The following is a 26,915-nucleotide window of genomic DNA, read 5'->3' as shown; positions in this document are numbered from 1 at the left end:
TATGTGGAGAGCTAGTGGGACCTTTGGAAACATAAGCTTATCTCGTTTTCAAAACAGCATAAACTGGTTCATTTCACTTCTCTTAAGATAAAAAATAATGGTGTCTACTTTAATGGATTACAGATGTCCTTTTAGACATTATGGCTTTTGTTTTAGGATAGAGGAAGTGTCCTTTGGCTTTTACTAAATAGTTATTAGTAATTCACTTAACACAAATGTGAAATACAAGAATGGTAGCAGAATCTTCCCTGTGAATCAGGCATTCACTCAGTGAACAGTCTGGGCACTGCTAAATTAGACATCGTGCCTCTTCCATGTGGTTGGATCGGGGACACAGTACCTGCGTAGATACCTGTTCTACCTGGAGGGGGTGCCTCTGAGGGGAAGGTAGGTGCTGGGTGTCTGAAGGAGGGACCATCTGCTGGAGTGGCTTGGCTCATAAGGCTCTTGGCTGCTGCAGTATCTAACAAAAATGCAAGTTCAAGGACAGAGCTCTCCTGTGTTACTGCCCTGTCTCTTCCTTTTCATAAGATCAAATCACTTTGTCCAGAGAAGCTGCAGAGATATTTGGAGTATAGCAACAGAAAGTATGAGTGTAGTACTTGTTTGGACACGTCTGCTCTGCAGTGGGTGTTGTCATCAACTACACTTGGCCCAAGATACTTGGCGTGCTGTGGTGGTGCTATAGTGGGCCAGCAGCTTCAGTTTGAGGGCTGACCAGTGTGAGAGCATCTCCTAGGTAACAATGCATCTGCAGCACCTCCCAGTACTGAGCCTGTCACAAGCATAAGGGTGAATTAGAATCACCTGTGCATTCTGTGGAATTGTGCATTTATATGGCTCCAGAGACTTCAGAGATCCAAGTTCAAATGCCCTCTATTCACTTGGTAAAAATCTCACATTTTTTAAGCTGAAGAACTAGGACTAAATCCCAGATCTGATTTTTGGGTAAACTCTGCTAACTCTACATCCACAGGCGTTGCTGATGAGAAGGGGGCAGATATCGACAGACCAGGATATATTTAATTGAAGCATGTTTTTAAAAACATTAAAACTTAGAGACATATTTAAATTTTTGAAATTTTCTGTAGAATTAAAAAAAATTTTAATGTTAATTTTGAGAGTGAGAAAGCACGTGCATGAGTGGGGAGAGGGACAGAGGGGAGGGGGAGTCAGAGGATCCCAAGCCAGCTCTGCACTGTCAGCACAGAGCCCAGTGCGGAGCTCAAACTCACAAACCATGAGATCATGACCTGAGCAGAAGTCAAGCGCTTAACCACCTGATCCACCCAGGTGCCCCTGAAATTTTCTGTAGAATTAATTGTATACATTTTGGCTTATTAAACATAATGTAATCTTTTCCTGTTAAAGCAAGATAGTCTAAGCAAGATGTCAGCGGCTGAGCTGGATGTCTGAGAGGCTGAGGAACTTCTGTCAGTTACTCAAAGACCTCTTGACCTTGGGCATGACCTGGGGCATGGTCTTTAACCATCCTAAATTAAAGGTAGCATGAAAAGCAACCTCATAGTGTTGTCATGAATGGTGGTGAATAGCACTTAGCACAAGGCCTGGCATTTAACAAGCTATCAAAAAATTATAATTGGTGGCAATGATTCAGGTGATATAGTACAGTGGTGCTCTCAATAATTACTTATGCATGTTTTCTATATTTGTATTGAAATCCCTGGGTTTCTGGGCTATGTTCTACTTGATGATGAAGTCATTTCTGCACCGTCAGTTCTCAGTTTATATATACTTTTTTAAAAACTTTTTTTGGGGCTCCTGGGTGGCTCAGTCGGTTAAGCGGCCGACTTCTGCTCAGGTCATGATCTCACGGTCCCTGAGTTCGAGCCCCGCATCGGGCTCTGTGCTGACAGCTCAGAGCCTGGAGCCTGTTTCAGATTCTGTGTCTCCCTCTCTCTGACCCTCCCCCATTCATGAGCTGTCTCTTCCTGTCTCAAAAATAAATAAATGTTAAAAAAAAATTAAAAACTTTTTTTGTCATGGTAAAAATATATATTACACACAATTTACCATTTAACTGTTTTTAAGTGTACAGTTCTGTGGCATTAATTTTATTTACTAACCATTATTACCATCCACTTTCAGATTTTTTTCATCTTCCCCAACTGTGTATCTGCTTTAAAAAAAAAAAAATGGAGTTAGCATGTTCAAGATGGAAGGGTGGATTGGGGCCTTCTAAGTCTGTCCATGCTTCAGGGGACGGGGTTGACAGAAATTTGGCTGATGGTGACTATGGTGTGACCTTGAAGCCAGTTTGGAATGAAGCAAACAGATAGATGAGTGGATGGGGAGAAAAATAAATATATTTCTTAAATGGGGTATTATTACATTGCCAATTTATGTAGAAACAATCAATGTAAGTAGAATTTTCCCATCTGAAAGGTGTGCTCTGAATGTGAAACACTTTTTAAATGAGAAACCAAAAGATGGTCTCTGTATTAGTTTGCTAGGGCTGCCATAACAAAATACCACAGACTAAGTGGCTTATACCACAGAAATTCACTTTCTCACAGTTCTGGAAGCTGGAAGTCTAGGATCAATGAGTCCACAGGGCTGGTTTCTTCTGAACACCCCCTCCATGGCTTGTGGATGGCCATCTCTTCCCTTTATCTTTATATAATTGTCCTTTGCTGTGTGTGTCCAAATTTCCTCTTATAAGGATACCAGTCAGATTGTATTAGGGCTCCCCCTAATGACCTCATTTTAACTTAATTATCTCTTTAAAGATCCTGTGTCAAACATGGTCACATTCAGAGGTTCCGGGGGGTTAAGACCTCAACATATGAATTCTGGGGTGTGGGGCAGGGGGTTGTGGTGGTTATACAATTCAATTATAACAGTCTCTGAAGATCCTTCTGGTTCTAAAAATCCTCAGAATTCTCCCGAATTCCAGACGAAGTGGATGAAGCCAGGCAACTTGTGCCTTGGACGTGCACATTCCTCAAGGCACATGGTTATTGATAGAACATTATGAATGCAGCGCTGAAGTCCAGAGACAAAATGTCCTACCGTTTCTGAGCCATTCACATTACATTTTCATAGAGAGAAAGAATAACAAACAGAGACAGTGTATTTTAAGTGCACCCTCCTTGTCTGCCAAGAATAATCCTGTGTGCTGTGGAACTGAGTCCCTTCATGGCTATCCTGGATGCTGTATCTGCAGATGTCTGCCCTGGAAAAGGCAACCAACTGGCTTCAAGATACTTTGCATGGCTTTATATGAACACAAGGCAGCTTGAAACATAGCCTCACTCTGGAAATAGGGCCAGAGGCCATTTCAGTCCAAGAAGAGCAGAGCTGATGGCTAATTAAACTTCTAGAAGAGCCTTTTAAATGGCATTTTAATTTCATCTATTGAATTAAGCTACTGTGATCTAGTGAATTCTCTGTTTAATGTACACGATGCACTGGAAAACAGTAAGAACTGATGTTTGAGTAATTACTGTTACGGCTGTATTCTGTGTCGGAAACTATGTTGTTGTGGTAGAGTAATAATCACGTGGGGTGGTGTTAACAGTATTTGTGATTGCTGTGATTTTTAACCACTTGCACTTTTTGTGTGATGATTTACTTGTGTGAGCAAAGAGTTAATTTTTTTACCATGTTGTGACACTTGGTAGAGAAAAGAGAATGACAAGCCTGAGCAATGAGCTGATTTTTTAAAAATCCATTAACTATCGTCACTTATCCAAAAGACTTATTCCCTGCATTTCCCTCCTTTCTCCCCATTTCCTTCCCACATTCCTCTCCTCATTTGTTTGTATGGTTTATGGCACTGCTGCATCTATCAGTGGCAAAACTACCAATGAGAGACTTTATGGTGAGCTGTTGTTTTTTCATCAAGCGGAATAATAAAGAAATTGTGGGTTTACACATTGGTTATTTAATTTTTTTAATGTTTATTTTTGAGAGAGACAGAGACAGAGCACAAGTGGGGGAGGGGCAGAGAAAGAGGGAGACACGGAATCCAAAGCAGGCTCCAGGCTCAGAACTGTCAGCACAGAGCCTTACGTGGGTCTCGAACTCATGAACTGTGACATCATGACCTGAGCCGAAGTCTGACACCCAACCAACTGAGCCACCCAGGCGCCGCACATATTGGATATTTAGATGTTTTTCATTAAGTATTTGTGCAAAATTTTTAGTGCACATTGAGGAACTCTCCTTTTATTATAAGTTCCTATTTTCCAGATGGAATTTGCTTCTCTAAATCTATATTGGAAGTTGAAAGGTGCTGGTCTGTTTCAAAAAACTCATTCATCCCTTTCAATCATTAGTGGCTTCCTTTGCTGTTTTCTCATGTTCTCTTATTTTCATTGGAGCAGTAAGCCTTTCAGCTCACTTACCAGTACTGTTCTACTAATTGCTGTCAGTTCTACAATGATTGGTTATCATTCAGTATAAAAATGAGAAAACATGAGCTAAGTGCTGTGTGTGTATTGGCATTCTGAAGAGGTTACTGGGCAGACTCCTTCCATGAAATTTCCCTGCCCTACATAGATGTTATACAGAAGAGCAAGTGCCTTTTAGAATGGAATGGTCTAAGCCATTTCTCTAATATATGCATGCTGTTATTTTAGGTCTCCGAATTCAATCCTTTGACGTTCACCAGTGTAATCGAGTGTGAGAAGCCAAACAACGACCTGACTAGGTTTCGTGGTTGCATGTGAGTATTGTATATATGCCTGAGCTTTTTCTTCTGTTTGACAAACATAACACACACACACACACACATACACACACACACGTGTGTGTGTGTGTGTATGTGTGTGTGTGTGTATGTGTATCTGTATATGCATACAGTTCTAAAATATGCATTTAATATTCTTTACCACCTTTGTAGTCTTTTGGGAATGTTGCTCATACTTGAGCCTCTTTGGTTGCTTATGGGACTTGTTTACAAGATCTTGTCAGCAGTAGAAACTTAGCCACATTGCCTGTGATGAGTAGTTTCTGCTTTTCCTTCCTCTAGTTGGCCCTGGAAAGGTGAGGGGAACAAGGGAAGTATGGTTGACTACACATGGCCCCATTAAATGGAAGCACAGGGGCCACACAAGAGGAGCCTGGGTAGAAGCTCATTCATTCATTCATTTAGGTACTCAGTCATTGATCCAAGTATTTTTTGAGCATCTGCTGCGTGATAGACCCTGTTGAAGACTCTGAGAGGAATGCTGTGAACTGCCTTCATGTTTATTTCATTCTAATTAGGGGGAAAGACCATAAACAAAAACATAAGTATAGTATATACTGTGTCAAATAGTTCTATCCCTTGCTCCAAAATGGAAAGGCAAAAAGGTGGATAAATGTGTTGGGTGCTTGCTGAAGTTGAGCTATGGGTACATGGGAAGTATATGCTAGTCTCTCTACTTTCATGTTCATTTGGAAACTTTAATAATAATAATTGTGTGTGTGTGTGTGTGTGTGTGTGTGTGTGTGTGTGTGTGTAGTTGGTTGGCATGGGGAAAAATAAAATGGGAGAGAAAAGGGAGTGTCAGCATGGAGTTGCTGAGTTGGGTGCCAGAGCAGGTGGGGGCAGCCTCACAGAGAATAAATGAGATGTGTGGGCAAGACCCTGAGGACTTCATGTTGGACCTTGTGGACCTTAGTCTGTGCTCTTAGGCTTAGACCTCTTGTGTGATGAACTTGGGGCCTTTTCTCTGCCAGTTTTCCTGCTTGAGATGTGAGGTGACCAGTCGGCCCACTGCTTGGTGGTCCAGGCACAGAGTGGCCCCCACAGACATGTGGGGGTGAGGCAGGGTGCTCTCTTTTATGGAAGTGAGCTTCCTTTCCATGACCTTTCAGTGTATATTTGAATCTTTGTGTTCACTGGCATATCCAGCATTGTTGCCTCTGCCCACCACTCAGGAGACTTTCTGTCATGCTGCAAGGTGATCATTGAATGAAAAGTGTTAAGTAGTAAAGGGTGAATGAAATGTGTGTGCTGCCAAGAGATGGCCTAGTCACCCACTGAAATTGCTGATCCATGCCTGAAGATCAGAACTTGGAAAATGTTAGATCGTCCCTTAAAGGAACCAACTAAAAGAGGATAAAAGTTAAGAAAAATGTTAAAATGCAGTATGTAAAAGTTAGGGGGAGAATACTCAACTACTCACATATAACTGGTCTGCCATGGATTTTTCCAGCCTCTGTGGCCAGAGGCCCTTTAACCCGTTGTCCCCAGGACTTCATATATGGCACTATTCTTAGCACTACTGAGAATTTCCAGGACCACATCAGCTGAATGGAGCAGATGCTGGGTTTCCAAAGACCCTAAAATAACCATTTTGAAGGGTGTTAGGACATCCTCTAGGGAGACTATTCTATGTATCTTCTTGTTCATGGGTAATTTTGGGGAGCCAACTCTACCAAGGAAGAAGAGTAGGCATCCTTCACCAAAGACTGTCTTGTAGTCTGTCTTCTCTTCTGTGGGATTCCTCCAACACCCCTGAAAGATGCAGTGCTCCTGTGCTCTCATGACTGTTCATACTTTTGTTGCCTGAGCTTGAGTTGGATTAACACTGAAATGGATTCAACCCTAGGTCTGCAGCTCTTAGTCTTGCCCTCCAGGAACTACCTTTGTCGTAGGGCTTAAAAAACAAACAAACAAAAAAACACACGAAAAAACCACTTTTATTTTGAGAGACAGCATGAGTGGGGAAGGGACAGAGAGAAAGAGAGAGAATCCCAAGCAGGCTCTGCACTGTCAACGCAGAGCCCAACATGGGCCTAGATCCCATGAACTACAAGATCACTACCTGAGCTGAAACCAAGAGTCAGACACTTAACCGGCTGAACCACCCAGGCAGTCCTGTCATAGGGCTATTAAACAAGTCCAGCTTAGTGTTGATGCCGGCAGGCTCTGGAGCCCACACTTTCTAGCTAGATAACCTTGGGCAATCTGCTTAACTTTATTTGTCGTATAATGGGGAAGATCACAGGAATCCCCTCAAGTCCTTGGTGCAAAGTTTTAGTCAATCTAATACACACAAATCTTTCAGAAGTGTGCTTAATAAATACTTGCAACTATTGTGGTTGTTGCTGCTGTTGTTAATATTACCGTTATAGATGACACTTTAGAGCAGGGAGATAAAAGAGTCAGAAGAGAGATTTAGGCAAAAACACAAATGTGTCCAGGGGAGAGAGATTTGTCTTCAGTGTGTTTATTAGGAGAAGCCATAGAAGAAAGGAAAATGGGGTTTTGAGATTTCCTGAGTTTGAGGGGCCGGCAAGTGCATAAGGTGCAGTGACATTTTTTGATAGAAAAAAAAAAAAGTGGGCCAGGACTTCAGGGGAGTAGGAGCTAAAAGTCAGGTTTGAAGACCCTCTACCTACAAGTCATGTATGAACTCAGAGAAGAGGCCCAGGAACATGGACAGAAGGCTAGGGAAAAAAGGAAAGGAATAAATACAGAATAACCCCACAGGTAGGAGCAGGTGTCCTTGGGTGTGATAGGGATGTAGTTCCAAGGATGGTACAATGGTGGAGGCATAGCAGGGACACTCAGGAGAAAATCTGCATGCTAGACTCCACAGGCAGCCTAAGAAATGGGAGGGCTACACCATTGGAGTATAGACCCAGAGGGGCAGAGTCCAGATTGCAGGAGGTAGAAGAGGAATTATATTTTTCCACCACTCTTTCTAGAAATGTGGCTTAAAAAGCAAGAACAGGGCTAGAGCTGAAAGCTTCAAAGAAAAGGGATGGACTCTTAGTAGGAAAAGAGAAGATAACAAAAAGCCAGGCTGGTGGAGATCTACATGGGGGCATGGTAACTTTCAAGTGTGGGGAGTTGGTGATCAATGAGGGGTAACATCACGCAGCTCCTAACTCACCTCCAGCACTGCATGGCCTCCACACCCTGCCCTTAGCTGACTCGGCACCCCCAAATGCTTCTTTCTTTAGAAGATGGCCACTTAGGTGGACATCATTCTGCCCCACGGCCAGCCAGGCTTACTCGGCTTCTCTGGCTGATGCCTACAGCAAATATTCCTAATACAAGGGCCCTTGCTGGCACATCTCCTGAGAAAGTAATGCAAGAAGGGCAACTCCCTGCTGCATAAATCTTTCCCTGCTCTACTCTCTAGTTTTGCCATGCTTTCTCCTTACTTTTTCCAACAAATTGTCCTGCACTGAGGCTCGCCTCTGAGTCTGGACACAAATCCCAGTAGTCTAGGTGCTGCACATTCAGGCCTCTGCATACTAGACTGCTGTTTAATTATGATTTGCTATTTCCACCAAGGCAGGCATTTTGGATTGGCTACAGAAAGGTCAGGATGTGGCTAGCCTCTCTCTCAGCAGACCAACACCCTCTGGACGTAGGACACAGATGACCCCGAGTTAAAAGTTTTTTTCCTCTGGTGACTGTGGTGCAAATAGCATGAGCAGCCCTGCCACAGTCAGGGTGAAGTGCTTCAGGAAGAGTGAGGGGAGAGGAGGACAGGTAAGGTGAGCATCAGGGAAGGGGCCTGTTCACACCACTGTGTCCTGTTTGGGGCAGAGAAAAGGGAGACCTCAGTTCCCATATTGGTCCTTATGCTCAGGGGTGGGACTAGCTTGGGTGGTAAATCTTCGGTTTAGGTCCATGGAGCCAATCAGCAGCCAGTTCCTTAGTCTGCTGGTTTGCTAGCTTTCATTATCTGCTGAGGGTGACCTTCCTTCATTCTTGACTCAGCTGCTGCCCTGTAGCCTCACTCCGGCCGTGAGATCAGGCCAAGCCTAGCCACCATTTATACCAGCAGGTTTCACTCATATTTGGACCATCCAATCTGAACTAAAACTTTGGCTATTTGCACTTGGAGACCTAAGCTTGGATTTACAGCAAGAAGAACCAAGTTTGAATTCCAGCTTTGCCCACTGACTGAGCAAGTTATTCCACACTTCAGAACGTGGCTTCCTCCTAATGCTGGAGATAACAATGGCTGACATGAGAATGGAGAGAAAGAATCTGGGTGAAGCATGAGGTGAATTAGAACACTTCATAAGAGAGGTGTTAGCCTTGGTGTGTGATTCTGCTGGTATGAAATGCCTCCAATAGGAATGTGTTTATGATGTGGAAAGTGTTGGGGTTTGGAGCCGACTGCCAAGAAAGAATTTTTGAGATGTCTTCAGTGCAAAAAGGTGGTTTTATTAAAGCATGAGGATAGGACCCTTGGGCAGAAAGAGCTTTGCTGGAGTTGTGAAGAGCAATTGATTATATATTTGGGAGTTGGGGAAGATAAAGACAGGGGAAGTTTCCAAAAGGATTTTCATATGCTAAAGAAGACTGAGGATCCTGGAGGCCTAGCTGTTGTTTAGCTAAGGTTGTTTTTCCCTCTGGCACAGCATTAACATTAAGACATTTGGGAGTTCCTGGAGAAATGTCATCCTCTACCTGCCTCAAATATTTGTCATTGGGCTACAGGTTATAAGGAAATTTAATATTATCTATATTTTCTTTTTGCATTTGTTTCCCACATCATTTAGAGACAGAAAGTGCATTAATGGTTGCCATGATTTGGGAGTGGAAGGGGCATGGAGAGTGACTGCCAATAGATCTGGGGTTTCTTTTTAGGATGATGGAAATGTTTTAAAATTAGATGATAGTAATAGCTGTACAACTCTGAATATACAAAAAACAAACAAAACACTCAACCACATACACTTTAAATGAGTGAATTTTATGGTATGTGAAATGTATCTCAAGCTGTTAAAAAGAAAAGTGTTAGGCGCTTCATTATTCCAGTGTACTTTAATGCTCACTGTTTAAGACATTCCTGTAAGCACTAACCAAATCCTGATTGTTCTCTACCCCTTGGGCTGCCCTCTTCCTGCCCAGAGGCATTGCAGCTCAGAGAGGCCCATGGGAATGGGAATCAGCTCAGAGGCCCTATGCCCCAGCAGCTCTGGGCACCCTGCTCAGATGTGCTCAGCCAACTTCATGGCATATGGTGGGTGACTTCTGAGGCCACCAGTCAATCAAATATTTTCACTTACCTTAGGAATAAAGCAGAGAGGTTGGTTGGTTTGGTCTGGACTAAAATTCCATTTCAGGTTGTAAAAAGCCAGGTTCTATTTCTTATCCCAGAGTCCTCCACAGAGTGAGCTCTGAGCTCCTTCCCTATATGGTGCAGAGCCTTATTTGACCTTATAGGGCTGGGAACTTGCCATTGCGAGCCTGAGCGTGCTTGTTGGGGTAGAATCCCCACCTTGTAGATGACACACTCCACTACCACTGTCACCCTATAGGAGACATCAGTGATGTGGTTTTGGAGTGGTGGGGATCCAGAGTTGAAGGCCAAGAAAGAATTCTTAAGACATCTTTGGTATAAAAAGGTGATTTTATTAAAGCATGGGCACAGGCCCCATGGGCAGAAAGAGCTGCACTGGGGTTGTGAAGAATGACTGGTTATATGCTATGGAGTTAGAGGAAGTAAAGGCAAAAGAGAAGCCTCCAAAAGGACTTCCATATACTAAAGAGGACTCCAAAGATACCAGAGGCCCAGCTGTTGTCAATCTAAGGTTGTTTTTCCCTCTAGTAAAGTATTAGCATTAAGACAGTAGGGAGTTCCTGGAAAAATGTTATACTCTGCCTGCCTCAAGTATTTGTCAATGGGCTGCACATTATAAGGAAAATTTTTTGTGTAGTTTTTTAATGTTTATTTTTGAGAGAGAGAGAGAGAGAGAGAGAGAGAGAGAGAGAGAGAGAGCAAGTGAGGGAGGGGCAGAAAGAGAGGGAGACACAGGCTCCAGGATCTGAGCTGTCAGCACAGAGCCCAACACAGGACTCAAACTCACAATCCTTGAGATCATGACCTGGGCTGAAGTCGGAGGCTTAACAGACTGAGCCACCCAGGAGCCTCATGGAAATTTAATTCTATGTACCATTTCCTTTTGCCTTTGTTCCCCAACATCATTATGGAGGGGAGGGTGATGCTGGGGCTCCAAGAAACTGAATCTATAGGCTTCTAGAGATTAGGCTATTGATAAATTTGCCTTTTTCTTTTCTTTTTTTTTCAATTTTTTAAATGTTTAGGTTTTTTTGGGGGGGTGGGGACAGAGAGAGAGGGAGACACAGAATCCGAAGCAGACACCAGGCTCTGAGTATAGAGCCTGATGTGGGGCTCAAACCCACGAACCACCACAAGATCATGACCCAAGCCAAAGTCAGAGCTTGACTGACTGAGATTCCCAAGATTGCCTTTTTCTTGTAATTTACTAAGACATTTGTAAACTGATGGAGACTCCTGTCCTGCATGATTGTGATCTCAGTCAGTTAACCATTGGTTTTTCCCTTTCCTTTGTTCTTGGGCAGCTAGAAGTGCCTGAGGAATGTCACACCTATCCCATGGGAGTGGGGGTGGGGATAGTTGCTAGCTTGTGTATGCCCTCAGCTTGCCTTTGGGTCCTTCATCATCAGGACCATTACTAACAGGAGAGCCCTCATGGTCCCTCACCCTTCCTACTCAGTGTCTGGATGGAGCTTTGTGTGGGTTTATGTCCAAGATGTTCTCATTACCAATAACCAGGCATTAAGATGAACTATAACTGCACCAACTGAACTCATTAAAACTGGAAAGTTTTCATTTTACCTTGATAACTTTTAATTGACATATTTACATATCAGGAAAATCTAACATTGGCATAAAACACACAATTGAGTTATTTCTACACGTAGATAATTCACATAAGTGGAGATCCTTTGAAGCAGGAGTGAGTACGGCTACAAGAGTTAGTAGCAACTGAAGTGTCACCCCTGTGAGTCCAATGGTTCCAGGGAAGGAGTGGCCGCCTGGGACTCAGGTCAAGAAGTCACCTGGGGAGTCACACAGCCCTGGTCTAGGGACATACCCGGCCCAATGCTCTCTCCCCAAAAGGTGCCAGGGAATAACCTCCCCATCCTCCCTTGCCTTGTTCACTCCCCTGCCCTTTTGACATCACCATTGGATGGATCCAACCTGAAGCCAGGGACAAGGCAGCCTTCACATTTCCCAGGCACTGAGGTAGGCATCTGGGTTGCAGAACAGAATAAAATTTGAGGAGCTCACATTTAGAAGTGGACACAAAGAAGGAGGCATCAAAGAATACTGCACAGTTTCCTGTCTATAGGTCCTGGGGAGCTTAACGCAGATAATCTTCCTGAAAGCTATAAAATGTGAGCCCAGGATAACAGGCCAGACTTGTCCAGGCTAGTGGGTTACCCTGGGATGAGAGGCAGTGTGGGTAGAAGGATGTGCAATGTGAGGTGGCTGGAGCCTTAAGCCTGCATGGGAAGGACCCCTAAAGGTGTTGCAGAGCCAGCTGGCCATGTGTATCGAGCATGAGGAAGTAAGGAGCTCACACAGGATGTGCCCAGGAGAATGCAGTGTTCAAATGCACACACTGAAAGGTTGCTTTGGTGACTGTGTGAGAAATGGATAAGAGGGACCAAGGCTGGTGGCATGCTGGCCAGCAAGGGGTGTTTTGCAGGCTCTAAGCAGAGAAATGTGGAAGCCTAAATTAGGGTAGTGAGGTGCAGAGGGAGCAAGAAGGAGGTGGATTCAAGAAATACCCAGTGAGGAGAGAAAAATTAAGGTTTGGTGTTTGAGTGAGTGTAAAAATGAGGGAGGAGGGGGCAAGAAGGACACCCAAGGATGCTGGTCATGGTGACCAGGGTGAAGGTGGACCACTATCTGGGATGGAGCAGACAGGAGGGCCCAAGTGCTGGAGGTGATGTGACCTATGGAGGAAGGGAGAGAGCTGCAGGCTGCTGTTCAAGGTTCCTGAACTCTCATGCTACTGCCTGTGACCCTGGACAAGTATACCAGCAACAAGTATACTTTGCACCTCTGTGTTTGAACCAATGGATTGCTATTTGTTGCTGGTCCTGTTAGCACCTTCACATGCTGGGAGGAACGAGGACTGACGTGCAAGACCCATTACTAACAGCCAGTGCTGGCAGGGAGACATTACGATTCCTGAGAAAGAGCAGCCAGGCAGGTTGTTAATTAGCTAAACTCTGCCATTTCCCAAGGAGCCTGCATGTGGTGCTTCCCAGTGCACAGGACATTCTCACCAAACAGCTATCTCATCATCACATTGTACTTTGGGGCAGTTTTGATTTAGAAGAGATTGGTTTGATGAGTCAGGATGCCGGGAGACTTGAACCAGAAAAGCTTTCCTCAGAGGCTCAGATGAAATGTTAAAGGATGTGTCAGTGTGCTCAGGGTCACCATAGACCAGGCAGCTTAAACAATAGAAATAAATTTGTTTGTTTGTTTGCTTGTTTTTAGAGCAAGCAAGCATGTACAAGCAAGGGGAGGGGCAGAGGGAGAGGGAGAGAAAATTTTAAGGAGGCACCATGTCCAGCACGAAGCCAAACATGGCGCTCAACCTTAGGACCCTGAGATCATGACCTGAGCCACCCAGGCACCCCAACAACAGAAATTTATCATCTCACATTTCTGAAGGCTGGAAACCTGAGAGCAGAGTATTAGTAGGATTGGTTTCTACTGAAGCCTTTCTCATTGGCTTGCAGAAGGCTGTCTTCTCCCTGTCTTCATGTGGTTTTAACCTCTATGCTTGTCTATCTCTGTGTCCAAATTTCTCTTTATAAGGACACCAGTCATGGGGTTAGAGCCCATCTGTATGATCTTTTTTTAACTTAATTACGTTTTTAAAGACTCTGTGTCCAAATGTGGTCACATTCTATGGTACTGGGGGTTAGGGCTTCAACAAATGAATTACAGGGCAGGGAGCTTACATCAACCCATACCAAAGAAGTGGGTATTGAGGACAACATTATGGAGTGTGTCTTCCTGGAATCAGGCCTCATAGCTGCTTGGCCTTGGGCCTGTTTTGCCTTCGGAGAGTATTTTTCCTCTCTGAAGACCAAGACAGGGCTATCGTCTCCCTTCCCCTTGTTCTTCAGCTATCCTTCTGGAGTTTGGCCTGCCTTCCTCCCTCTTCTAATGCAACGGCCATTCACTCAGGAAAGGCCATTCATGTCTGTGCACTGCCTGTCCTTGTGGCTGTAGTCTTCACAGGCCTGTGCACCTGCTGGTAACGAGTTCTGTTCTGTCTTGGTCTGATAAGAAAGCACGTATTGCTGGGGCACCTGGGTGGCTCAGTCGGTTGAGTGGCTGACTCTTGATATCAACTCAGGTCATGATCTCATTCATGGTTTGTGAGATTGAGCCCCTCATTGGGGTTTGAGATTCTTGAGATTCTGCTTGATATGCTCTTTCCCACCCTGTCTCTCTCCCTCCCCTGCTCACATTCCCTTTCTTTCTCTGTCCTCCTCTACTTGCATGTGCACCTGTGCTCTCTTCCAAAATAAGTAAACATTAAAAAAATTAAGCAAAATAAGAAAGTGCAGTGCTGCTAAAAAGTGTGTCATATCAAAGAAGGCTTAATATAAAATGTTTTTTTCTTGTTTTTATTGAGTTTGTCTCTTATTTTGTGTAAGCATGATGGAAACTTTGATTGAAACTGTTTTTTACTACTCTCCCTCAGAAATTGTGTCCATCTCCAGCTGTTACCAAGAGAACTGTGGCCATAGGTATCTCTCATTCCAGAGGTGGGAATGGTGTTTTATATGTACCATCTTATGTATACTGAGGTCTTGATGCATTATCCAACAGTGAGGTTTTCAGTCTTGAATCTTTTTTAAAGCAAAACCTCATTCTGTCCTGGAACTGCCAAATGGGGGCATAGACACACTGTTGTTTGAATACCCCACTGTGTTCCTTTGCATACCTTCTGCAGAAACATTGATGCTGTATCAATTAAGTAACAGGCTTGTGGAAAATGCATCCCCCTAGCATGCATTTTGGCCTTGTCTTTATGATTTAGCCTGTCTTTTTCACCAGAAAATACAATCATTTCCTTGTTGTGAAGAACATGGGTTGTGTCTCAGATTGAATGGCAGCCCTGGCCCATCATTCCAGTGACCAGGGTCTAGATGTGGCAGGAAGTATGGTTTCCCCAGAAACCTTGTATTCTTCCTCTGACCTCGTACCTCCGCGTACCAACTCTATTTCATGTCAGTGGCACTGTGCTAAGAACTGATGTGAGGGAAAACACCTTCAGGTGTCCTTGGTGAGCTTCAAGAACCACAGAGGAGTTTGGGCTATCCATGTGTGGGAGGGGGAGGCTGTCTACTGATGATGCGAGAAGGTAGCTTTTCTGAAGTCCCCTTTGGAGGCACTGCCTGGTGTAGGCTGGACCCCTACTCTAGTTTCAGAAGCCTCCAAGGCCTCCCCTTGTTCTTCAGACTCCAGGACCATATCTGTCCCACTGTGATCCTAGCATGGGGTGCTCTGGCTGCATGGATGACGAGAGGCCATCCATAGTGGATCAAGAGGATAAGTTTGAAAACCAGTGGCTTATACTTAGACTGTCTCTCTGAATCAAAACAACAAGGAAACCCATAAAATGGAATGTACCACATTTAAAATTTAATGTTTTTAATAACTGTATGACTTTTTATAAGAAAAAAGGATATAGAAAATGTTGCTGAAACCAATACTATTCCCTTTTCTAAATTTGTCACATTTCTATACACCAATAATGAAGCAACAGAAAGAGAAATTAAGGAATCCATCCCATTTACAATTACACCAAAAACAATAAGATACTTAGGGATAAACCTAACCAAAGAGGTGAAAGACCTATACACTGAAAATTATAAAACACTTATGAAAGAAATTGGAGTGCCTGGGTGGTTCAGTTGGTTAAGTGTCTGACTCTTGATTTTAGCTCAGGATAATTTCATGGTTCTTAGGATCAAGCCCTGCTTTGGGCTCTGTGCTGACAATGTGGAGTCTTCTTGGTATTCTCTCTCCTGCTTTCTGTCCCTCCCCTGCTTGTGCTCTCACATGTTCTCTCCCTCTCCCTCTCTCTCCCCCCACCCTCTCTCTCAAAATAAATAAGTAAATAAATAAATAAACATTAAAAAAACAAATTGGGGCACCTGGGTGGCTCAGTCAGTTAAGCGTCTGACTCCTGGTTTTGGCTCAGGTCATGATTTCACGGTTTATGAGTTTGAGGCCTGCATCAGGCTCTGCACTGTCAGTGCTTGGGATTCTCTCTCTCCTTCTCTGTGCCCCTCCCCTGCTCATGCTCGCTCGCTCTCTCTCTCAAAATAAATAAAACTTAAAAAAAAAAAATGACAATGACACAAAGAAATGGAAAGATATTCCATACTCATGGACTGGAAGAACAAATATTGTTAAAATGTCTATACTACCCAAAGCAATCTACACGTTTAATGCAATCCCTATCAAAATACCAACAACATTTTTTGCAGAGCTAGAACAATCAATCCTAACATTTTTATGGAACCACAAAAGATTCCAAATAGCCAAAGAAATCTTGAAAAAGAAAAGTAAAGCTGGAGGCATCACCATTCTGGACTTCCAAGTTATATGACAAAGCTATAGTGATCAAGACAGTATGGCTCTGGCACAAAAGCAGACACATAGATCAATGGAACAGAATAGAAAACCCAGAAATGAATCTGTAACTGTATGGTCAATTAATCTTTGACAAAGCTGGAAATAATATCCAATGGAATACAGTGAAGACAGTGGAATGGAATGCAATGAAGACAGTGTCTTCAACTAATGGTGTTGGGAAAACTAAACAGCAAAATGCAGAAGAATGAAACTGGACCACTTTCTTACACCATACACAAAAAGTAAATTCAAAATGGATGCAAGACCTAAATGTGAGACAGGAAGACATTAAAATCCTAGTGGAGAATACAGGCACTAACCTCCTTGACATCAACTGTAGAAACTTCTTACTAGATATGTCTTCTGAGGCAAGGGGAAGAAAACAAAAATAAACTATTGGGACCTCATCAAGATAAAAATCTTCTGCACAGCAAAGGAAACAGTCAACAAAACTAAAAGGCAGCCTATGGAATGGGAGAAGATATTTGAAAATGACATATCTGATAAAGGGTTAGTGTCCAAAGTACATAAGAACTTATAAAACTCAACACCCAAAAAACAAATAATCCAATTAAAAAATGGGTAGAAGACATTAAGAAACCATTTTCTAAAGAAGACGTACAGGTGGCCAAGAGACGCATGAAAAGATGCTCAACATCACTGATTATCAGAGAAATACGAATTAAAACTACAATGGGATATCACCTCAACACCTGTCAGAATGGCTACAATCAGCAGCATAAGAAACAACAAGTGTTGGTGAGGATGTGGGGAAAGGGGAACATTCCTGCACTAGTGGTGGGAATGCAAACTGGTGCAGCCAATGTGGAAAACAGTATGGAGGTTCCTCAAAAAGTTAAAAACAGAAATATCCTACAATTCAGCAATTGTACTACTAAGTATTTACCCAAAGAATACAAAAATACTAATCCAAAGGGATGTATGCACCCCAGTGTTTATAGCAGCATTATCTTACAATAGCCACACTACGGGAACAGCCCACATGTCTGTCAATTGATTAATGGATAAAGAATAGTTAGAGTATATATATAATGAAATATTACTCATCCGTAAAAAAAGAATGAAATATTGCCATTTGCAGTGACATGGGTGGAGCTAGAGAGTATTATCATAAACAAAATGTGTCAGAGAAAGACAAGTAACTTATGATTTGACTCGTGTAGAATTTAAGAAACAAAACAAATGAACATGGGGGGAAAACAGAAAGAGAGGCATACTAAGAAACAGACTCATAACTGTAGGAACAAACTGATGGTCACCAGAGGGCAGGAGGCTGGGGAGATGGGCCAAACAGGTGATGGGGATTAAGGGATGCACTTGTGATGAGCATTGGTATTGTACGGAATTTTTGAATCACTATATTGTACACCTGAAACTAAGATTATACTCTTTGTTAACTGTAATTTAAATAAAAACTCAAAGAAAAAGAAGGATTTGTGTATTTGTGACAACACAAGGTACTGATGAGGAGCAGTGTTCTCTATGATGAGCAGGAAGTGGGCAGACCACCTGGCAGCCTTCCCTGGCCAACTTCTAACTAGGCCTCACTGCTCCCAGGTCTGCCCTCTCTAGCTGTGGTCTATCCTTGTGATGAAAATAGGCCTGCAGTGCTGACACCAATTCTGACCTGTGGGGTTTTCCTACACATCAAGCAATCCTGTGACACCACCTGGAGATAGTGTCAGGTCCCACAGGTTAAGGGCTCAGGCCCACAAGACTTCCTCACTTCAGATGCCAGTTACAAGTCCAGGTTGTTACTTGTCCTTCTGACTGATGTGCTATAAAGCAGAGATTCCCACAATCCCCTTTTCAGGTTTAGTTAATTTGCTAGAGCATGTCACAGAACTCAGAAAACAATTTCCTTACTGTTTACCAGTTCATTATAAAACAGTATCATAAAGGATACAAATGAACAACCAGATGGAGGAGATGCATAGAGCAAGGTATGTGCAAAGGGGTGCAGAGCTTCCATGCCCTGTCTGAGCACCCTGCTCTTCCAGCACCTCCATGTGTTCGCCACCCCAGAAGCTCTCCAAACCCCAACTATTGGGATGTTCCAGAGGCTTCATCACATAGGCATCATCAGTGATTAACTTAATTTCTAGCCCCTGTCCACTCTAGAGAATGGGCGGTAAGGTTGAAAACTCTAAGCTTCTAATCATGGCCTGGTCTTTCTGGTGACTAAACCCCATCCAGGAGTCCACCCAGACTGGCTTCATTAGAACAAAAGACACTGGTATCACCCAGAAAGTTAAAAGGGATTTAGTATCCTATGCCAGGAAAAACTGGAGTCAGAGACCAAATATAAGAACAAAAGATACTGCTAATGCTCATACCACTTAGGAAATTACAAGAGTTTTAGGTGCCCTATGCCGGGAACTGGAGTCAAGACTAAGTACTAGAAGAAAAGATCCTCCCAGCACCCCTATTTTCCAGGATTTTAGGAGTCCTGCCCAGTTACTAGTGAGCACCAGCTCCCTCTCGGTCTTGCAGAGATCCACTGAGACAAGCCACCCACTCTTGGAGTTCCCCGTGCCCCTTCCCAGACCAGCGTCTAGGCCTTCCTTCCCCAAGGTAGTGCTTCTTGGGACATGAGGTGCTGGGAAGCATCCATGTGATGCATGCTACCTTTTCCTCAACAGTATACATGACAATGGGAAAAAGGCTGGGCTGTATAAAGAAAACCTGCTGTTGCGAGGATGCACCATCAGAAACACGGAAGCTGTTGTTGGCATGGTCATCTATGCAGGTAGGTGTGGCTGTGGCACAGGTAGTCTGTGACAGTGCTGGCTTGCTGCCTCTGCTGTACGTTCTTGAATGTTGTTCCTTGTTCTTTCTTTTTTTTTCCTGATTATAAAAGCAGCATGTATCCATTGTAAAAACTTAGAAAACCAGAAAAACAGAAACAAAATTTCTAATAGTATCTTAACCAAAGTGTTCTCTCAGCATTTTAGCTTATTTATTTCCATTGTTTCTCCATGGTGGTTACATATTTAAGATGAATTTTATACCCTGCTTTTTCAACTGAGCCTAGCCTGTAAGTATGATTGGATGGCAGCACTGTACTTCAGTTCACCAGTCAGGGAGCTCCACACTTCACTGTTGGGCATTGATTTACCATGCCCCTCATGCTCCCCTGCAGGACATGAAACCAAGGCTCTGCTGAACAACAGCGGGCCCCGCTACAAGCGCAGCCAACTTGAGAGGCAGATGAACTGCGACGTGCTCTGGTGTGTCCTCCTCCTCGTTTGTATGTCTCTGTTTTCTGCGGTCGGTAAGTCTCCTTCATGGGTCATGAATAAGAGGGCACTGCTGGACAGCCTCCAGGTGAGCCTGGTGGGCTACTGACAACTCATTCTGATCCAGAACTCTAAAGTTAAAACACACATTTGTCATCCACTTAGACTGAAGGGCCATTTGTATCAACATGGGCCATGTTAGAGATGCCTAGATCTTGATAAAATGATACTATTTTTCAAACTTGCAGCTTCTTGGATGGAAGAATGGTTTAATCACACCAGTAGTAATGATTCTGGTAGAAGAAGCATTAGTAACCTGGTGATAAACTGAGAATAATATATCAGGAGATACACAAATGCTACTAATGAGAACTCCATGAGAAGAGGGAAAAAAAAAGTATTTGGGTGCTAAGAAGGGGTTAGCAGTTAGATTGCACACAGGCTGTGGTACTCTCCAGCCTTCGATGGCCTTCAGACCTGGCATGCTGCCTTTACCTCTGGGTAAATGGTCTTCACCACATCCCCTGCCCCCGTCATGAAGCAGACAGGTGTGATGTGGTCGTGGAGCTCAGTGGTAAAAAACACAGGTGTATGAGACATGAAAAGGATTTCTGTTATCAGATAGGTGTGTGACCCACTTAATGAAATATGTGCATTGCCATTGGCTTCTGGGAGTCTATGACATCTGCATTTTGAATCTGTAGCGAAGGTTAGTAATGGGAAGTATCCAGGGCCAAATGGCAAGACTGATGTTTTCTGAGGCACATGTTGGGAAAATCTTCTTGGGGATTTCCCATTGATAGCTGCCAGCGCATATCCAGTTTCTGCCTTATGACCATTTGCTTTTCAGTACCAGCAATGGGAAATGCCTGATATGAGGAAGAGTCTAAGAACCAGTGCTTCCCAGCAGTCTGCTTGTTGGTGCCACCAGTACTGGTCATGTGTTTTTGCTGTCTTACATGGCAAGGCAGACTAAGGAGGCCAAATGTGCCTGTGTCAAGTCTTGAAGTTTTGCTTTCATTTGCAGTAGCAGTGTCTTATTTTAACATTTAGATGTATGATGTTTCTTTTTGAACATTGCTATAGGACATGGACTGTGGGTATGGCGGTATCAAGAGAAGAAATCATTATTTGATGTCCCTGAGTCTGATGGCAGCTCTTTATCCCCAGTCACAGCTGCAGTTTACTCATTTTTGACAATGATAATAGTTCTGCAGGTAACAGTACTAAGTACCATATGATAATTGCTTTATTTATCTGGTAAGAATTTAAAGTCATCTTACTCTGCTGATAATTTCCTTACAAATTTTGCATCTGGGAGGACCACAAATATACCTGCCTAATGTATTACATCTTACTTACTTTTCCACCTAATTTTTTTATGGGGTCTTTTTGGGTGCTTTTCAAGTTAACTTTCTCCTTTGCTATTCCTAAAATTCTTAAGCTTTGGGGGGTTGGTTTTTTGATCATTGTGTTTGTTTTATTTTTCCATTCAATTACTTCTTAAAAACCCAAAATTATTATTTTGGAATAATTTTTTAAGAGTTATAGACAAGTTATAAACAAGAGTACAGAGAGTTTCCATATGTCCCTTACCCAGAGTCCCCTAATGTGAACATATTATATTACCATGGTGCATTGTCTAAAACAAGAAACTAACTTTGGTACTTTGCCATGAACTAAATCTTAGACATCATATTCTAGTAGTCTTTGTACTAATGTGCTTTTATCTGTTCCAGGATTCAATTCAGGATATCACATTGCATTTTGCAGCATTGGTTTTTATTATCATTATTACTGTTACCATTAGTATTATCAGTTCACATGCCTCGTGAGCAGCTCCTCGTCACTAATTAAGAGTCTATGCCCAAAAGGCCTGTTTAAGAGTGGGGAAGGGACAGTGAGTATCATCCTAGGAACACAAAGTGAACAGAGGTCATTTGCTTAGCCTTTGCCTACGAGAGGAGCTCTGCTTCTTTTATCACATGTGCTTCATAGAATGGAAACAGACTTATTTAACTTCCCAAATTAGTCTTTTAGTCTGGTTAGTTCAATACTGTTACTCAAAAAAAAAATGTTTTTTGGGGCGCCTGGGTGGCGCAGTCGGTTAAGCGTCCGACTTCAGCCAGGTCACGATCTCGCACTCTGTGAGTTTGAGCCCCGTGTCGGGCTCTGGGCTGATGGTTCGGAGCCTGGAGCCTGTTTCCAATTCTGTGTCTCCCTCTCTCTCTGCCCCTCCCCTGTTCATGCTCTGTCTCTCTCTGTCCCAAAAATAAATAAATGTTGAAAAAAAAATTTAAAAAAAATGTTTTTTAAACATTGATTTCATGAAGATTATTCTTAAATTGTCAAAGTGTTAACTGTGAATATTCTCCTCAAAGCCTTCTTCCCTTTTGCTCTATATCATACAAGATCACAGAAATTGTCCCTCAACACAACCAGCCTCTGGAAAGACTGTCTGTTCTGAACTGTGGGGTTGTGTCCATGGGATGGGCAGCTCCTTGTTTCCAGGAGCCCTGGGAGAGCCTGGGGGCCAATTGCCACTGTGGTGCAAGGTGACTTTGCTTATGAGGACTCTGACTGTGCCTTGTGTTTTTTTCTCTCTTTCTCTTCTTTCCTTTCATAGCTTCTGTCAAGCACAACTTAGTAATATGAAAATGCTTTCTTCTATCCAAGCCATGGTTACCATTCTTCCAGACATGATAGTGGATTTCTGCTCTGCAGTGACACCATAGGCTGTCCTAGTTTAAACTCTTTGCCAATCCTAATACTTTTTCATTACTGACTCTAAACCAACCTGGTTAAGCCCTTAAAGGTACAGTATAGTCCCTCCTTACTTGTGGTTGTAGTCATTTGTCATTTGAATAGATTGGACTAGTTCTCATCTCCTTGTTCCTCACAGTTGTTCCTGTACGCCTTATGTCTTCTAGGTTTTGATCCCAATTTCCTTATATGTTTCCATTGAAATTGTTAAAGTATGCCAAGTCTACTTCATTAATCAGGATATAGAGTTGTACGATGAAGAAACGGACTCACAGCTGCAGTGTCGAGCTCTCAACATCACCGAAGACTTAGGGCAGATACAGTATATCTTCTCAGATAAAACTGGCACTTTAACTGAGAATAAGATGGTTTTCCGAAGATGCACTGTGTCTGGCGTAGAATATTCCCATGATGCAAATGGTGAGTCTCGAGGTAGGAACTTCTAGTCTGGGATGGACAGGGAGCTGCTGTAGAAAAGCTGCATGCACATGTGCCTGTGTGCACATACATGCACACATGAACATGCACGCGTGCGCGCGCGCACACACACACACACACACACAATAAGCTTCAGGGATTGCTGATTTTTGAGAGACTAAAACATAGGCTGTTAGAGCAACCAGGAGACTGAAGCTTAGCAGCATTTATAGAAGCAAATAATGAATTCCATTTACTGACAGTGCCCTACTCACTGCAGTATCTTAGTGTGGTGGGCATCTGCTTAAACACTCATTTTTTGTCAGACAAGAGAACCAAGAAGGGCAATCTTGAGGAACTCACTTGTGAGGTATGTGGTCTCTTTGCCATGCCAAGAATGAAGAGATGTTTTTGTTGTCACCCATCTATCTTCTTGTTATTAACTAAAAATTCTCAGAAGGGCATTGGGCAATTCATGCTGTACTCTTCCCCTTAGAAAATGATGTTCGTGGAAGCTGAAGAGAAATGTTACTCCTGTTTGAAGTTTACAGGGTGTTACTCTTCCCACTTCTCCTTTCCTTATGCTTTGCTGCCTCTGTCCTCCCTGATCCCATAGAGAAGCTATCTACTTCATAAGTGAAGGGTGTGACTAGAACCAGCCACCCACCCGAGTCGGGAAGGGGCACCACAATAAGGGTCCCTGTGCCACAGTAGTGTTTGTGGAGCTATGGCGCCTCTGAGAGGCACCATCAACTCTTCAACCAGGACTCCCTTTCCTTCCTATAACAGCATCTGAGAACATGAAAGAAGTCTTGCCACAGGAACAGAAGCAAATATAGTATAGGAGTCAGCACGTGGTCATCATTAGGAAACTTATTTATTGAGGGAATATGATAGGAAAGATCTCAAGGAAGCATGGGATTTTTGTGAGTTTCATAAAACAATTATGATACCCACTAAGGCCCTTTATGTAAAATTAATCATATTAAACAGAAGACATAGGAACTTATACACTATGTTTAACTTTATTTGCCACCCAAAGTAAATGGTCAGTGACTGTGCCCACCTGTCCCTTTTCACTCTACCCTTCTGTAACTCCTCAGCCTAGTGCAGAAGAGCTCATTTGCCTGAAGGCAGAGTTCAGCCTAGTTGTAAAGGAACCAGAGACCCGGGTCTGAAGTCAGGTCAGAAGCAGCCTTTGAAAGCTGGACCTGAGGCTCTATGGGCAGAATCCCAACTAAGATTACAGAAAAATTTTGATAGTTGTTAGATGTTTGTTATAAAACTAAAGGTTGCACTGCCTCTGGAAGATACAGGAAAACATTTCTGGTGAAGACTAAAACAACCAGGCCTCTCCGCTGCATGTTTGAAAGAAATGCTATGATCAGTCATTGACATGCTCCTGGGGCCAAGAGCATCTTCAGCTGTTACTTTATGTGGTCTGACCTCACAGATCTCATTAGTAAAATGAATTCAGATGACTTTGGCTTTGTATGATGAGCCCAGTTCACATATATCTGAACCAGCCATGGAGACTCTTGGTATGGCCCTCTGACCTTCTGTCCTGGTGACACAGTGTGCCTAGAATAAAGCATCACCTGCTCCTTGCCTTTATCTTCCCCAGGAACACTGAAGGCATTGCTCAGGCCACTGTTGGTCAGAAATTGCTGCATCACTGTAGACCAGTCATATCAATAGTGGTCTGAAGGATGGCTACATTTAGGCTAACATCTGACTACTACTGCAGGAGACTGGGATAGGCAGGTATATCCTTTGAGAGGCTGACAACCAAGTTCCTAATGCACAAGCCTAGAAGCTTGACAGCACTGTGTCCAGGCTTTGTTCTTCCTTGATGTTCATTCACCACCAAACTGTGACTTATATCAGCAGGAGCAGGTGGGATGTGCAGGAGGAGATTTGCTCACGTCCCAGGGAGTGAGGAGCTCCCTCAGTGGGATCCTGGTGTTGGCAATTACTGAGTTTTGTGACCATAATTGACTTACCTTTCCTTATCTCTGTTTTTCTCATCCCTAAAGAAAAGTCTTAACTAAAGAAAGTTGTTAAATAAAAGGCCACAGGCATTGGAGGGCTCCTCTTTGTCCCTTATGTAGGCCACATTGTGTTAAGATATTTTGTGCTCACACCCAGCACTGGACTTGCCCTCTTAGCAATTGCTTGTTTTGAATGAGTAATCCTCATGAATAGCCTCCTTGCTCATCTATGATGAAATAAGCTGAACTAAAACTGGGCAAAGCCAGAAAAATGTGTTCAGAGCCGTTCATTAGCAAGAAATAGAGCAGATGTACTTCATGTGATTCACCAAGTGGCTGGCCACATGGCCACGGATTTTTGCTGGGCAATGCCCCACTAAGCATTCAAGTGTAACAGTGCAGTCAAGATCATCTAAAATGGATCTTTGCCGGTGGGTCTATACCCTGGTGACATTTGTCCACTCTATGCAATCCCACAAGGACTGTTATCCTCCCTATTGGGTAGAGCTTCATCCTTACAAGGTGAATGCAGATAATACCCACCCCCTACCTGACCCTGGACAAGGAGCGCCCGTGGGAAAGCACCATCAATACAGACTGAAAACTGTTATTTTTGTGTGATTGCAGGGCAGATGTTCAACTTGTGATCTGTCCTAACAGCCCTAGTGAGTCAGGTGGCCCCATGACCCTGGGATAAGGGCAAAGCCTGGAGCCTGGCTACACTGTGGGAGAGGACTTCATTGCCCTGCCTTCGTCCCCACTGTCTGCTGCCCAACCACATTCATCACACCTAGGGTCCACCTGAATAGAGGGGCTGTATGTGAATCTGTCTCTGTCCACACCTTACTTATTTGTGGAGCTCGATGGCCACTGTGCCAAAATGCACAGGATCTTTGCTTTGGCATCACATTGACCTGGGTGTCCTCTCCACCCTCCTGAATCCTGTGTACTTAGCAAGGTCCTTAAGTTTTCTGAGACTCAGTCTTCTCATCTGTGCAGTGGGGTGGAGAATATCAACCTCATGAGGTTGACTGTAGGTGTACATAAAGCCTCCATCTCTCAGTGGAAACTTTTATTAAATGTGGCCTTGCCTTTGGGAAAATGAGGGTGGTGAGTGCTCTGAATCAGTTTCATTTTCATAGCCTCCCCATGATGTGTCACCCTATGTGCCTTTCCCTACAGCCCAGCGTCTGGCCAGGTACCAGGAGGCAGACTCAGAGGAGGAAGAGGCAGTGCCCAGAGGGGGCTCGCTGCCCCAGCGCAGCAGCATTGCGAGCCATCAGAGCATTCGCATCATGCACAGGAGCCAGAGCACCAAGTCACATCGGCGCACAGGCAGCCGGGCCGAGGCCAAGCGGGCCAGCATGCTGTCCAAGCACACAGCTTTCAGCAGCCCTATGGTGAGTCCCACTCAGAGGACAGCAGCTACCCATGCTGGGACAACACCACCTTTCCTTGCCCTGTCATTTCCCTCCATTCATCAGAAGTATCTGTATATAATAATACAAATGAGCTGTTGCTGGGGGGTTAGCTCTGTTCAGTTAACAGAACTTGTGTGGCCAACACTTTATTCACCCTACATTGCTGGATCTTTTCTAAAACACTGACATGGCCCCTTTGTCATGGCCTCTAAGGCCAGGGAATTGTTGGTGAACTACTCAGATCAGTGATGGAGAGGAAGTCTGTCCTACCAAATGAAATGAATAAAACATCAGAGCAAGATGACAACTGTGAAAAAGAAAAGACAGATGGAAAAAAAAAAAAGTTTTAAGTAGATGAGCCCAAATCCAATAAACTTCTTTCTCCATTGCCTTGCCCCAACATTTATGGACCATTCTCATCAGGCAGGAAAATTTCCAGAAGTGAATGAGTGATAGCCTTTAAAAGATCCTTTCACTTCTAAAATGTTTTAAGAACAGAGAGGAAGAATCCATTTTGATCACTCTGTGTTGGCCTCATTCTTCTGTGCCCTTTGAAACCTATATAGGCTGCCATTTAAATTGTGGTGACTGATTGGTGGTTTTATACAGGGCACTTGGGAGTTGGGCTCT

General features: G+C 43.5%; 1 protein-coding gene across 3 annotated transcripts in view; it reads left to right on the top strand.

Moving 5' to 3' along the window:
* ATP10A (ATPase phospholipid transporting 10A (putative)) overlaps nt 1-26,915 on the top strand; it is a 192,618-nt gene that overhangs the window by 133,969 nt on the left and 31,734 nt on the right. For all 3 annotated transcript variants that reach the window (XM_040493882.1, XM_040493881.1, XM_040493880.1), the window contains exons 3-8: nt 4,605-4,690; nt 19,097-19,203; nt 19,597-19,728; nt 20,780-20,910; nt 22,624-22,876; nt 26,047-26,264. In XM_040493882.1, the coding sequence (XP_040349816.1) occupies nt 4,605-4,690; nt 19,097-19,203; nt 19,597-19,728; nt 20,780-20,910; nt 22,624-22,876; nt 26,047-26,264 (927 nt within the window). The remainder of the gene's footprint in view (nt 1-4,604; nt 4,691-19,096; nt 19,204-19,596; nt 19,729-20,779; nt 20,911-22,623; nt 22,877-26,046; nt 26,265-26,915) is intronic.

The sequence above is a fragment of the Herpailurus yagouaroundi genome, unplaced genomic scaffold (genome assembly GCF_014898765.1).
Source record: "Herpailurus yagouaroundi ecotype Mexico unplaced genomic scaffold, PumYag 185, whole genome shotgun sequence".
In the NCBI taxonomy this organism is placed as follows: Eukaryota; Metazoa; Chordata; class Mammalia; order Carnivora; family Felidae; genus Herpailurus; species Herpailurus yagouaroundi.
This window is presented reverse-complemented; position numbering and strand designations above follow the sequence as displayed.